This window comes from Cryphonectria parasitica, assembly GCF_011745365.1.
Source record: "Cryphonectria parasitica EP155 unplaced genomic scaffold M406scaffold_5, whole genome shotgun sequence".
In the NCBI taxonomy this organism is placed as follows: domain Eukaryota; kingdom Fungi; phylum Ascomycota; class Sordariomycetes; order Diaporthales; family Cryphonectriaceae; genus Cryphonectria; species Cryphonectria parasitica.
In genome coordinates, this window is record NW_024468913.1 from 1,797,088 (window position 1) to 1,808,363 (window position 11,276).

General features: G+C 51.7%; 2 protein-coding genes across 2 annotated transcripts; both read left to right on the forward strand.

The window, feature by feature from the left end:
- Window positions 1–6,044: 6,044 nt before the first annotated feature.
- Window positions 6,045–7,398, forward strand: M406DRAFT_70910 (uncharacterized protein; the record flags this gene model as incomplete). The annotated part of the gene is made up of 2 exons (XM_040925379.1): window positions 6,045–6,087; window positions 6,428–7,398. 2 exons carry the CDS (start codon window positions 6,045–6,047, stop codon window positions 7,396–7,398), a joined length of 1,014 nt encoding a protein of 337 aa, XP_040775515.1.
- Window positions 7,399–9,513: 2,115 nt separating this feature from the next.
- Window positions 9,514–10,715, forward strand: M406DRAFT_291666 (uncharacterized protein; the record flags this gene model as incomplete). Its single annotated transcript, XM_040918980.1, has 2 exons — window positions 9,514–9,805; window positions 9,872–10,715. The coding sequence occupies 2 exons, from the start codon at window positions 9,517–9,519 to the stop codon at window positions 10,618–10,620; spliced, it is 1,038 nt and encodes a 345-aa protein (XP_040775516.1). The 3' UTR covers window positions 10,621–10,715.
- Between the last annotated feature and the right edge of the window lie 561 nt (window positions 10,716–11,276).

Here is an 11,276-nt window from a genome sequence, read left to right on the forward strand (position 1 = left end):
GTCGTATTGTCTTGTGCCGTCCGTCATCAATACGAATCCAGAACAGATTGAATGTATGTACGTCTCGTTTGCCTACACCCTAGAAAAGAAGAAGGAGAAGACAAGGCCGGGCGTGGGCGTGGGGCGTGCCTTGTTATTTTCTTCAGGTTCATAATTGCCGATCCAACAGAGGTTTGTGTTCGCACTGCGGCGTAAAGATGACTTGTGTGACTGTTCACGTCTCCCCTCAACAGCGGCCAGGGTCAGGGCCACCAACCGAAAAAGACAGCTTATTCTGACCTTGTCAGTAGGCCAGTTCAAAGGTGCTGGCAGGCGTCCAGCTACTCATCCACCAGGGGGCAAGTACTATGGTAGCACCTGCTTGGGACTCGACTCGACTGCCGCTAAATCGGAGATACATCACAATACAAAGCCCGCTCTAAAGAGAACCCCGGCATGGCTCTCTCCTCTCTCTCCTCCTCCTCCTCCTCCTCCTCCTTCTTTCCCCACCGTCCTTCCTCCTCTTTACGGCCCCTCGTCGCCACTTGCCATCGACCGAGCTTCGACACGGGGCCGCTGACTAGATCCCCAAACCTAGCCAGCCAGCGCAGCCGGACTTGTCAGACTGGGTTTCGCCTGCCGGGGAAAGGCGCGTGGGACGACTAAATGGTGAGAGAGGTCGGTGACAAAGTTTTAACTCTTTTGCGGATTGATTCTTACCAACTAAGTACTTACTGTTTCGGGCGCCATCGCCTTTTTCTTGCGAGGGGTTGCAGATCGATCAGAGACACGCATACCGCCTCGTGGGCACTAAGGTACGTACTTACAAACCACCCTCCATCTCATCCAAATGCACGGCTGTACTATAGTACCTGCTGTGTGAACTTTGGGACGACGACGCAATGCATGCATGGGTGGGTGCATGCCTGTGTTGGATGCCACTACCCTCGCGGAGGAGTCGTTGTGGTATGTGTCCTGTGTGTGGTACTTTACTGCATAGTATTTGGGTGGGACTCGCTCCTCTTGACCCTCTCGGGTTGTCACCGGGTGTTTTGACCGAGCACATGCGGAGATAGACCTTTTTTTGGTAGAGGTAGAATGAAAAGGGAAAAGAAGAAAGAAAAATATTTCTTTTTTGGGGGGTTGCTCTCCCCCTCACCCCGGCTGGCTGGCCAGACTCTCCTTGCAATTGTGCGCCCTTTTACTGGTCGAATCCGTGACAGCTGTCAGGTAGTACGTAGCACCACCACCCAGATGGAATGATCTTATACGGACTATCACTCTGATGAGGAGGCCATTGTGCCTATGCGATCAACCCCCTCCCCAGCTCCTACTGTGCCAAATCCCCGGAGCCGTTAATCCGTCACCGATCCATCTTTTGTCTGCTTCCGTGATAGATTGGCAAGTCAGGGCCCTTGCAAAGCAGATGCGATTCCTACCCTTCAAAGTTTCTCAAGGTTCAATTGTTCACTTCCCCTCCCTCGGCATCTAGGGGAGGGGTTTATTTCCTGATGATCCTGGTCCTGTCAGATGTCCATCTGTCGGTCGTCTGTTCCCATAGGCAAGGGTGACTGACAGGCCACGGACACACGGCACCCGCGTTTGCGAGTCCACCCTTTTTAACCAGAAAAGGGCCGTTGGGCGAGGGACTAGTGGATTAGTACCGAGTCGATGCCTGCGTATGGGGACGGTCAATACAGAGATGAATGGCACGCTGTGCGGCGTTTACGGAACAGAGTAAGGTACGTTCAATGATTTTAAGTAATCAGTAGTACAGTCTGCGTGTGGGTGGGCTTCGTAGGCCTCCTTTCTTGGTTTTTCCCCCCCCCCTTCTTCTTCTTTACTCTATCAACTTCTTCAACACACATACACACTACTGTGTAATAGTAGTAGTTATAGTACACACCCACCTCGGCGCAGACCCTGTATAAAGTCCACGTACGCCCGCGGAAATAAAATCCAGGTCCCGAATGACAAGGGCGGCGGGGTCAGACGCAACGCCCGCTCTTCTGCAGTGTGTAGTTGACCGAGCTCGCCGAGACTCCCCTGCGCGCAAAGAAAAAAGCATGGGAACTCAAGACGCACGCCATTGGCGGGACTTGGGACCGCGGGTAACCACTTTTGGTTTGCACACACAATAAGGAAGAAAGAGTGAGGGGTGTGTAAGAAAGCATGGGCAGGGCATGGCATGCAGGTGGTTATCCCCTCCTCCCTCACCCCCTGGGCCCCCGGCCTTGCCGTAAATGGTACTATTATACAAAGTTTCCGGAAGGTGTCCTTGCGGGCTTGCACAAAGAGGAAGACATGATCCGGATGAGGGAGTCACGAACGGCGAGGAGGAGAACTGATATCTCATGTTAAGACGGACGGACGTATGATGATGAGGAAGAATAGGAAAGGAGAGCAGAGAAAGAAAGATGGAAACAAGGTGATGGTGGTGTGTTTCCCTCGTTATCGCCAACCTCCCACCACATGCGGGCCTGAGTCAAGCCCAGAGACATAAGTACCATAGTAAAAAGGGTCTGGATGTTTGTGTGTGTGTGTGTGTGTGTGTGTGTGTGTGTGTGTGTGTGTGTTTGCGTGTGTGTGGACAGGGGATCTGGACCTGGTGAGAGGCTCTGGAACAGGACATCGGAGGAAATGGGAAGAGGCATGTCCTATCTCATCATGTCAAAACTTGCCCTTTTGGTCGTTTGTCCTCCCCCGCCTGCACTTCTTTCCTTCTCCAAGATCGATCGGGGCGTCCGACATGGTTATGTCCCGTCCCACCCGCCATTGCCTGTTATCCCAATATTTTTAGACACGATGACGCCGTCTCTTTGAGATCCCAGTTTTTATCCGACCACATATATATGTTGTCGCTTCGTGAGTACGAAGACTCAATCTTCATCTTGAAAGCCTCCTCGTCCTTGGGTGTATTCCTCTACGGGATTTCGCAGAGACAACACAGTCCGAAAAGGGAAGAAGCAGAAAGAGAAAAAGGCGTGACAAGCTAGGTTCAACTCCTTCGGGTGGGAAGGTAGCAGAGGAAGTAGAGGGTGTGTGTGTGTGGTGTACACACACACCACACCCACCACACACATACACACACGCACTGTTAGTTGCTTGTGACTGGTCACTGCAGCTGATCCCCAGGTACCGGCTTGTACCTGTCTCAGATGGGAGGGAGGGGACTGGAGATGCACGACGGCCGTGGTGAGGCTGGCGGGCTGGTCGGGGTGGACGAAACGATCTGCGGTCGCTCACCTCATCAGCCCGACAACTCCTTTCTCTTTTGACAGGTTTGGGCGGCGGGTGGCCCTGTGGTGTCAAACGAGAGAAACAATAGCCGTGCGACGATGTTCTCAAGAACTCTCCTTCTAGGCGAGCGAGGATCGACAGGTGATGTGGCACAACAATTAGGGTATTTCCTTCTTTCTCACACATCATTAGGAGGACCCTGGGAAAGATGGTCGAGTGATTTTTTTTTGATTTTTTTTTTTTAATTCGTCTATTTTTCTGATCCCATCTGCCGGGTGGCCACGCGGTGTGCAGGCAAGGGTCAGTCCGATCCAAGCTCTGTGTGAACTATCCTCCTCCGGCTTCCCACCTCTCGTCTCGTCTCGACAAGCGAGACCTCGGAGCTCGAGTCCCCCTTTGTCCTCGCCTCTTTATTCCGAACATCGATTGAGGCCTTTTCTGGGATGAAATGGGGGAACAACAGAAAAAAAAATCGAATCAAGCCTCGCTCGCTACTTGGCGTCCTCGAGGGCACACACACCAAAAGAAAAGGGAAAAACGCCCCTATCACATGTGTTCCAGTCTGGTGATCAAAAGCCATTTCAGCCTCGAGATCAGGTCCAGAAAGCCACGGCTGGAGTCACTGTACTGTACTGTACTGTACTGTACGGCACTGTATCGAGGTAGTATCCACTCCTCCCCCACCCACAAAGAGCGAATCCAGCTGGGGTGCTCCCGGGGCGGGCTTCTCCAACAAAAGAACGACCTCGATCGCCCACTGCAGCTCGGCCGATAAGTAGAGGCAGAAGGCAGGAAAAAGAGAGACCCACAGCGCTGTCGTGCAGGGCCAGCCCCCGTCCCGCGCCATACGGACGGCACAAGCGAAAGGGCCATCCCGTCCTTTCCATGCTTGACGACTGCCCCTTCCTTACATATACTGTAACAAGGGTTGGGCATAATGTTAAGTATGTACTGTAAGAAGAACACAGATACGGATGAAAGCGGGGCGGAGGGCGTGTGCTATTTGCCCTGAAACGCTATAAACAAAGATCTGGGTTTCTTTTGTCTTTCTCTGTTTTCTTTTTCGACAGCGTGTAATCCCGCAACTCATATCACATCCCCAAACAATACGCGGGGTACGAGATCTGAGGCGTCTGTACGGTAGGGGAAGGGAAGGAGAAAGGGATTGGGGGGCAAATTTACCCACGTCACTCTGAAATCCATGGCAGCAGGGGGGGGGGGCCAGCCAGTGCCAGCCTCGCAGTAATAATCACGATTATCCTTACTACTATATACTGTAGGTACAGCACGTGGCGGGCCGTGGCGCCGCTAGACCTTGTTTTGAAACGCCGCATATTTATAATATGAATCAGAACCACAGGTATATGCGTACACTTAAAACAACTCACATACTCTTTGTACTGTACAGTAGGCAATATCTTCATGTGACCCCCTCCGAGAGAGCTTGTGGCGGAAGCCAGGGAAAGAGGGATGCAGCCTGCCATACAAGTGTAGTGAGTGGCTGTGCGGGCAAGAAGGAAGAAAAAAAGATGATACTTTCCCCTCTTGTCCACGCCCAACCAGCTGGAAATCAGGGGGACGATCCGTCCTGCAAGCCATTACGTCGTAGCGGAAGCTGGCCTTGACAAATTTCAAACTAATGTGCATTTAGAATGAGTAGCAAATGCTCAAAGCTCAGGATCGATCAGCATCAAGAAGTCCGTGGCATGCGGCTGAAACAAGACCGCTCTGTTGATCCTCATATGCCGTTGCTTATGCAGGCGGGCTCAGTTTACGCGGTGACTGACGACGACCGGAAACATGGATATGAGGCAATGTGAGGGCGGTGGTGTGTGGTGGAGCTTATTTATGGACGAACACATCTACGCACACACACACACACACACACACACACAACTATATTCCAATGCTGCGGTGGATGAGTGAAGAGCAAGGTTTTGCTGGGTCATGTTTCTGATTAAGGATAACCATCTTGGAAAATCAGCTGTTTGCATGATTCTCAGCGGATGTCTAGCGCCCTTGTCCACAACTGGGCCTCAACCCGGCTTCGACAGCCGAGACGAATCTCTCGCCGTGAAAGAAAGACAAAGAGAAAGAAGAAGAAACTCTCTCAGATCCTTATAGCAAGAACATAGAAGGCGCACGCATAGTTATTTACCCTTTTCTCAAAAGGCTCTCCTGGGCTGAAGGGTATATGAACGGCAGCCTATCCTCATCGATCGACCACCAGGACCAAACACCCCAATCTGGAAAGCCATGCCTGGTCTGAACCGGTTCATCCTCTGCTCTGGAACCTTACGAACTCCGTTACATCGCGTCGTTCGGGAAACCCGTTTCCCCCCTCACGGTGCAGTATTTGCAGGCTCATGGACAACGATGGAGGTCGTCAGCCCCAGTGCACTGGACACTGGGGATGGTCTGCCCCCGCAGTCAGTCGTCTGTGAACATGTTCCCGGCTAGTCGGGTAAGACCAAGACGTCAGGATGTCCAAGATTTGACTTACGTGGTCCGGTACAGCTTGGACCGTTCCTCTGCAGGTCTCGCCCCCCCCCCCCCCCAGGTGTTGGTCCCCACAGCGTAGTCATGGGGCTGGCGGGACAGAAACAAGGTGAGGGGGGAGAGAGACATTGTTGACTCTTGAGAGTTGATCATGACGATGCCTGATATGATTGTGTGGTAGGTTGTTTGTGGCGGAAATCCTTCAAGTATCAGCTGGACTTTTCATATTGGGCAAACCGTACAGACCAGGAGCATGATCAGCAACATATCTTTTTCCTTGGAGAGTCGAACAGCAGCATAGGATATCGAGAAGGAACCCTTTAGGCATGGATCAGGTTGTCTCTGGAGTTCTATTCGGGAAGCCTAGAGGTATGAGGCAGACGGCCTCGCGCAAACATGCTATGAAGTAAATTATCTAAACTCCTCTCACTTGTCTGCAGTGTTTATGTTTGATCTCGAGCATACTCTCTCTACCAATAACAATTACTTGCATGTCAAATCAAAAGGGCTGATATGAACATCTGATAGGCTTCCCCCCTGAAGGGGTGGGGTGCTTGTTTGCTAGATGGCAGCCAACAAAGGGCTTGCCGAGAGACCAAGCACCAAGCCAAGTGACAGGCACAAACGTATAGTCTCAATAGTGATGCTGGCGCAGGTATGCAATATAAATGGCAGTCAAATTTACCAGCATGCCTTGTGAAGTCCATAGGCATCAGTCACTTTTCAACCAAACCCAACAGTCAACCGAACAGTCCAGACTTCACTCGTGACCTAGCGATGCACCCACATTTGAGACCATTCGCAAAGCAGCAGAAGCAGCAGCATAAAACACTATCCAAAGCAGCGCTGCTTGAAGAGCTCATGGATCGCAAAAGCCGCTTCGACCCCCGACTCTTCTGGCATGTCGCCTCCGTAATGCCCTGGCATCCGCTCTACGGCTTTCCACCTCAAACTCCCTTCACGGTCGCCCCTGGTTGGGAGCAAGAACCTCGGCAGACCTTTTGGCCACCGGCTAGCACTTCTCTCCAACAGACGATGTCGCAAGAGAGCCAAGCCGATGGTTGGCCTAGCCCTCATACCACTCCTCCTGCACAAGGCTCATGGGACGTACGAGTCGACGCTGCAGGAAATGACAACGACCCTAGCGTTGGCTCCGTGGCTGAACACAATTCCACCAGATGTTATTCCCACTCAACAGGTGTTGTTCCCACCGCTGTGGTGCTCCAGAACTGGTCACGACTCCTCCAGGACGCCCTTCAGTTCTTTGAAGAGTGCGCCCAACAGCATCGCACCGATGTCGAGAATCTAGCCTATCTGGATGTGGATTGCCGCAACAAGCTGTGGAGCAGTCTGATGGCCTCACGGCTCAAGGATAGCGAGTTGCATAAGCATCTGTTCTTGAATCTGGCGCTCGACGTTGAGGGTCACGTCCAGCAGGCTTTGCGATCTGCCGAAGCGGGCATGGAGAGTGAGTCTGACGATCAAAACAAGTATGAAAAGAGCCAAAAAGCCGCTCACGAGCTGAGAATCCTGGGGGCGAGATCACGAAGGGTCACCGAGCTCCATGCGGGGGCATCAGCAAGCTTCAACAAGTTCAATGCCATGGTGGGCGAGATGACTATGATGGTGGAAGGCATGAAGATACTGGAGGGCGACGACGGCGATCCCCCTGAGGGATAAGGGGACAGGACGCCCAGGTCTTATTTCTCAAGAGAAGTAGTGGTGGTAGCTGTGGCGGCGGTGATGGACGTTGAGATGTGGAGAGATCACTTGAGAAGGGCACTGAAGGGAAGAGCCTGAGGTGTGAGATAGCGATTGGCGGGTATTGTGATGGCGTTTCTCAGATCACTCTGCCGGTTCGGTCAGACTCCATCCTGCCGGACGGTCATGAGTTGGTTGGTTGACAGCGAATATTTCTTCCCTTGATATTCAAATCTTGGCAACGGCCTTCAGCATATTCTTTGGTAACGCCGTGTCCTTGCGGCAAGACAACTCTTTCGCAAATTTACGGCAGTCTCCTCATGCCTCGATCCCAAACGCTTCACCTTGGAGACTGTCAGCACGCCGTGACTCGAGGCAGTGAAATCATACAACTGTCAATACCGTCAGCTGGCGAGACCTGCCGCTGAAATTTGAGAGATCCATGACCACCAGAAAGTGCTCGAATGCGTACTTGTTCATGGGTTACCATTAAACTCTGGTAGTCATTAAATGCTCATTGAACAACACCCAAGGGGTCAAGGTCTATGCATAGTTGCTCATGAAGACGCTAAGACCGCCAGGCCATGGAGAAGAAAAAGAGAAGGGAAAGAAAAGCAAGAGGAAAGAGAGGGTAGGGAGTGGTTGTTGATCAAGGCCAGATCGAATAAAGTTGTCATTGATTGTGAAGTCGAGCCGGAGATCGACAGGAGTTCACGAGAAAAAAGGACGCAGGAACCAGGCCAGGACTTTTTGTGAAAGCCTTGTTCCTGTCAACAGGCGGAGTTATCCGTTCTGAATGTCGTGTATTGGAATCGAGTATTTAGGTGCATGTGCAAAACCAAAGGATAAATGAAAATGTTTTGCATTCGTAACGAGCTAATAGCGAACTGCATGCGTAATGACTTGTATATGAACAAACGGCGAGATTGACAAAAGGTGTTCGCGTTGAAGTAGCAGCAAAAGAGAGCCTTCAAGAACCAAGAAATGGCCAATAGTCGCTTGGTAAATGCTTGGTAGTCTGCGAGAAGAACACACACCAACTGTGGAGAGAGCACAACACGTAAGGTAGAGGCTGGTCGAAGACGGGCTGCTCAGGCCCTCCACACCGCATCACAGGTCGTTGAACATTGTTAGTAGTATCCTTCTTCGAGTTAATGAGTTTAGACCACTGACCTTTAAAAAAAAAAAGGTTGAAGCGCCACCGCCCAGAGAATGATCGGAATTGAATGATGAAGTCTTCCTCCCACAAGGGAAGGTCGACGACACGCCACCCATTGCGCTTCAGCTTGTCATTGCAAGCAATCCCGGCAGTGACCCTCCCAGAGGAACGACTGGACTGGAGCTCCGCGTGAACAGAGACAGCCAGCGTCCTGCATTTCTGATGCCAACTGCGGAGGTGGGATCACCTCGTGCCGTCACCGGCAGGACCGTCAACATTCGGCGCCCACCCGAGGGCAGACGCTGAGTGATCAGGCGGCCAAGCAAGGCCTGGCCTTTGGGACATACTCCGAATTTCTCACATGCCAGGTTGACGCCGCGAAGGGTCGAGAGATGTGCTTGCGCAGATCTCTCCGTTTGTAGCATAGAAGGGTAGCGTTGAGGGCGGTGACGCTTGAAGGGGAAAAAAAAGAAGAGAAGAGAAAACAGAGACAAGCAAAAAGTCGCGTCTTGAATTTTGATGTTGGAGTCATAAATCGGTGTGCCTGCGGCTCAAGCTTTCACAGCCAATCAGAATGCCTGGTGACGCCTGCTAGGTGGCGTACTGACAGGGGTCACCCAGCTTGGAAGTATGGTCCCTCTTGGTGATAAGATAACAAAAATCGCTGGTCAGGCTGCCCCGGTTTCCCCAGATTCATCTAGAAATAGATACGCTTTGCCATCCTGACAACGTTCGTTCCTCTTTAGAATTTTCATCAAACTTACACTTACCTAGGTCGCCTTCACTCACACCAAAGATGCCTGTGTTTTCGAAGCACTGCCGTTGACGGTAGTGCGCGGTGTTATCACTCTTGTTCATTGTGTTTTTTCTTTCTTCTTTTTGTCTGGCTCACTCCGCCTTGATCATTCTAGTTTCACTGTGAAGTCGAAAAGCCAGTCATGGCCGTATCTGCTTTCGACTTGCCTCAGGTCTGGCAGAAGCCTGCCGCAGGTGAACTCATCGAGTCCCTCCAACAACTCCGCGTCGATCCTCCTATATGGAATCTCAAGGTCTCTCGGGCTGAAGTTCTCAAGCAGCAAGACATCACAGGGCAGCATCGAAGGGAAGTTGCGGCTTACTTGTCCACAATCATCAAGAGCGAGCTGGCGTGGATAGATGATGAGGAGGACAGGGAGGCTGTCTGGACGGAGGCTAGCAAACGGTTCTCAGAACGCTGCGGACGGAGCGGTAAGGCTCAACCACTTTCTTCAGGGTTGTTCGTGGAGGACCACTTACTTACCCTGCTTGTCTTAGCCATGGGCGAGATCACCCGACGGTGGCCCTTCGAGGGAGGCGGGTACGAGGCCTTTGACCTCATCGTTAGGGAACCTCCTCTGACTGGTGACAACCTCGGACTGAAGACGTGGGGCTCGTCTTATGTGCTTGCACAAATGTTACACACCGTCAGCGAGACTTCCTTGTCACATCTGCTCGGCAACAAGGTCAGCCAGGCTAGGCCATCAGTCTTGGAGCTTGGGTCGGGGACAGGTCTTCTCGGGCTGGCGGCTGCAGCAATCTGGAGAACACATGTCATCCTTAGCGATCTCCAGGAAATCATGCCCAATTTGGCTCATAATGTCGGTCAGAATCGTGACATGATACAAGAGCGGGGTGGCAGTCTGGATGCAGGTGCTCTGACCTGGGGTGGAGATGAAGACGAAGTTGATCCTGTTCTGTTCGATGCCAAGAACCATTTCAAGATCATCATCGTTGCTGACCCGCTCTACGACGATGAGCACCCCGGTCTCCTGGCTGGTGCTATTGATGAGCAGCTTGCTTTTGACGCAGACGCCAGGGTCATGGTCATGGTCCCTCAGCGCGATGCCGTCACAATTAAGCTTCTCTCGTCCTTCAGAACAGAGATGGCCTCGAAGTCGACACCGCTCGTCTGCTTAGAGGAGAGCGTTGTTGCGGGTCAAGATGATTGGGGTGGTGACGAGGACGAAGAAGCAAGCCACGTCAAATGTTGGTTAGGTGTGTTTGGAAGAAGCTTGGAACTGTGATGTACAAACATCCTACATTTCTACCATTGTCAAGCTGTAGATGTACTTAGTAGTATGAACCACACTTCTGCAGGTCAACGAATATACCAATTGCCAAAATGCTCAGAGCGATGCACAAAGGCCGTAGGCGTCGTCGACACTAATGTCACTCAGGAATACGCATCGTTCATATTGTCCCAATGGAGGACTTGCCTAGATTTTGTGGGCACGTGTACCGCGACGCGTTCATCAACAGCATCATCTTCGCAAGAAAGCACATCACCCCCCTTAAGAATAAAAGCTAGAGAATCGTAAATGCTAGATAAAAAACCAGGACGTTTGTTGGAATGATAACTATAACAGCAGCACCCATCAAGAGGAAAAAGAAGGAAAAAAAAGTGCAAAAATGAATCAAAGGCTCCTAGAGGCTAGGATTGAACATACAGCTGCTTATAATGGCTATTGCAGCCAGGGGACTGTATCTTATAATGCAGTGGGATTTGGAGTTAACCACCTCGACCGCTGCACTACGTGCACGGCCCTTGATTCCTAAGTGACAGGACAATTGTTGAACTGACTTATCTAGGAAGCTATCGCTCAACCTGCTGTATCTGCAGCTTCGAAACAATTTGGACGAGGCGAGGCACCCCCAGCCCGCCCTTGGCCCCTCTGCTGCA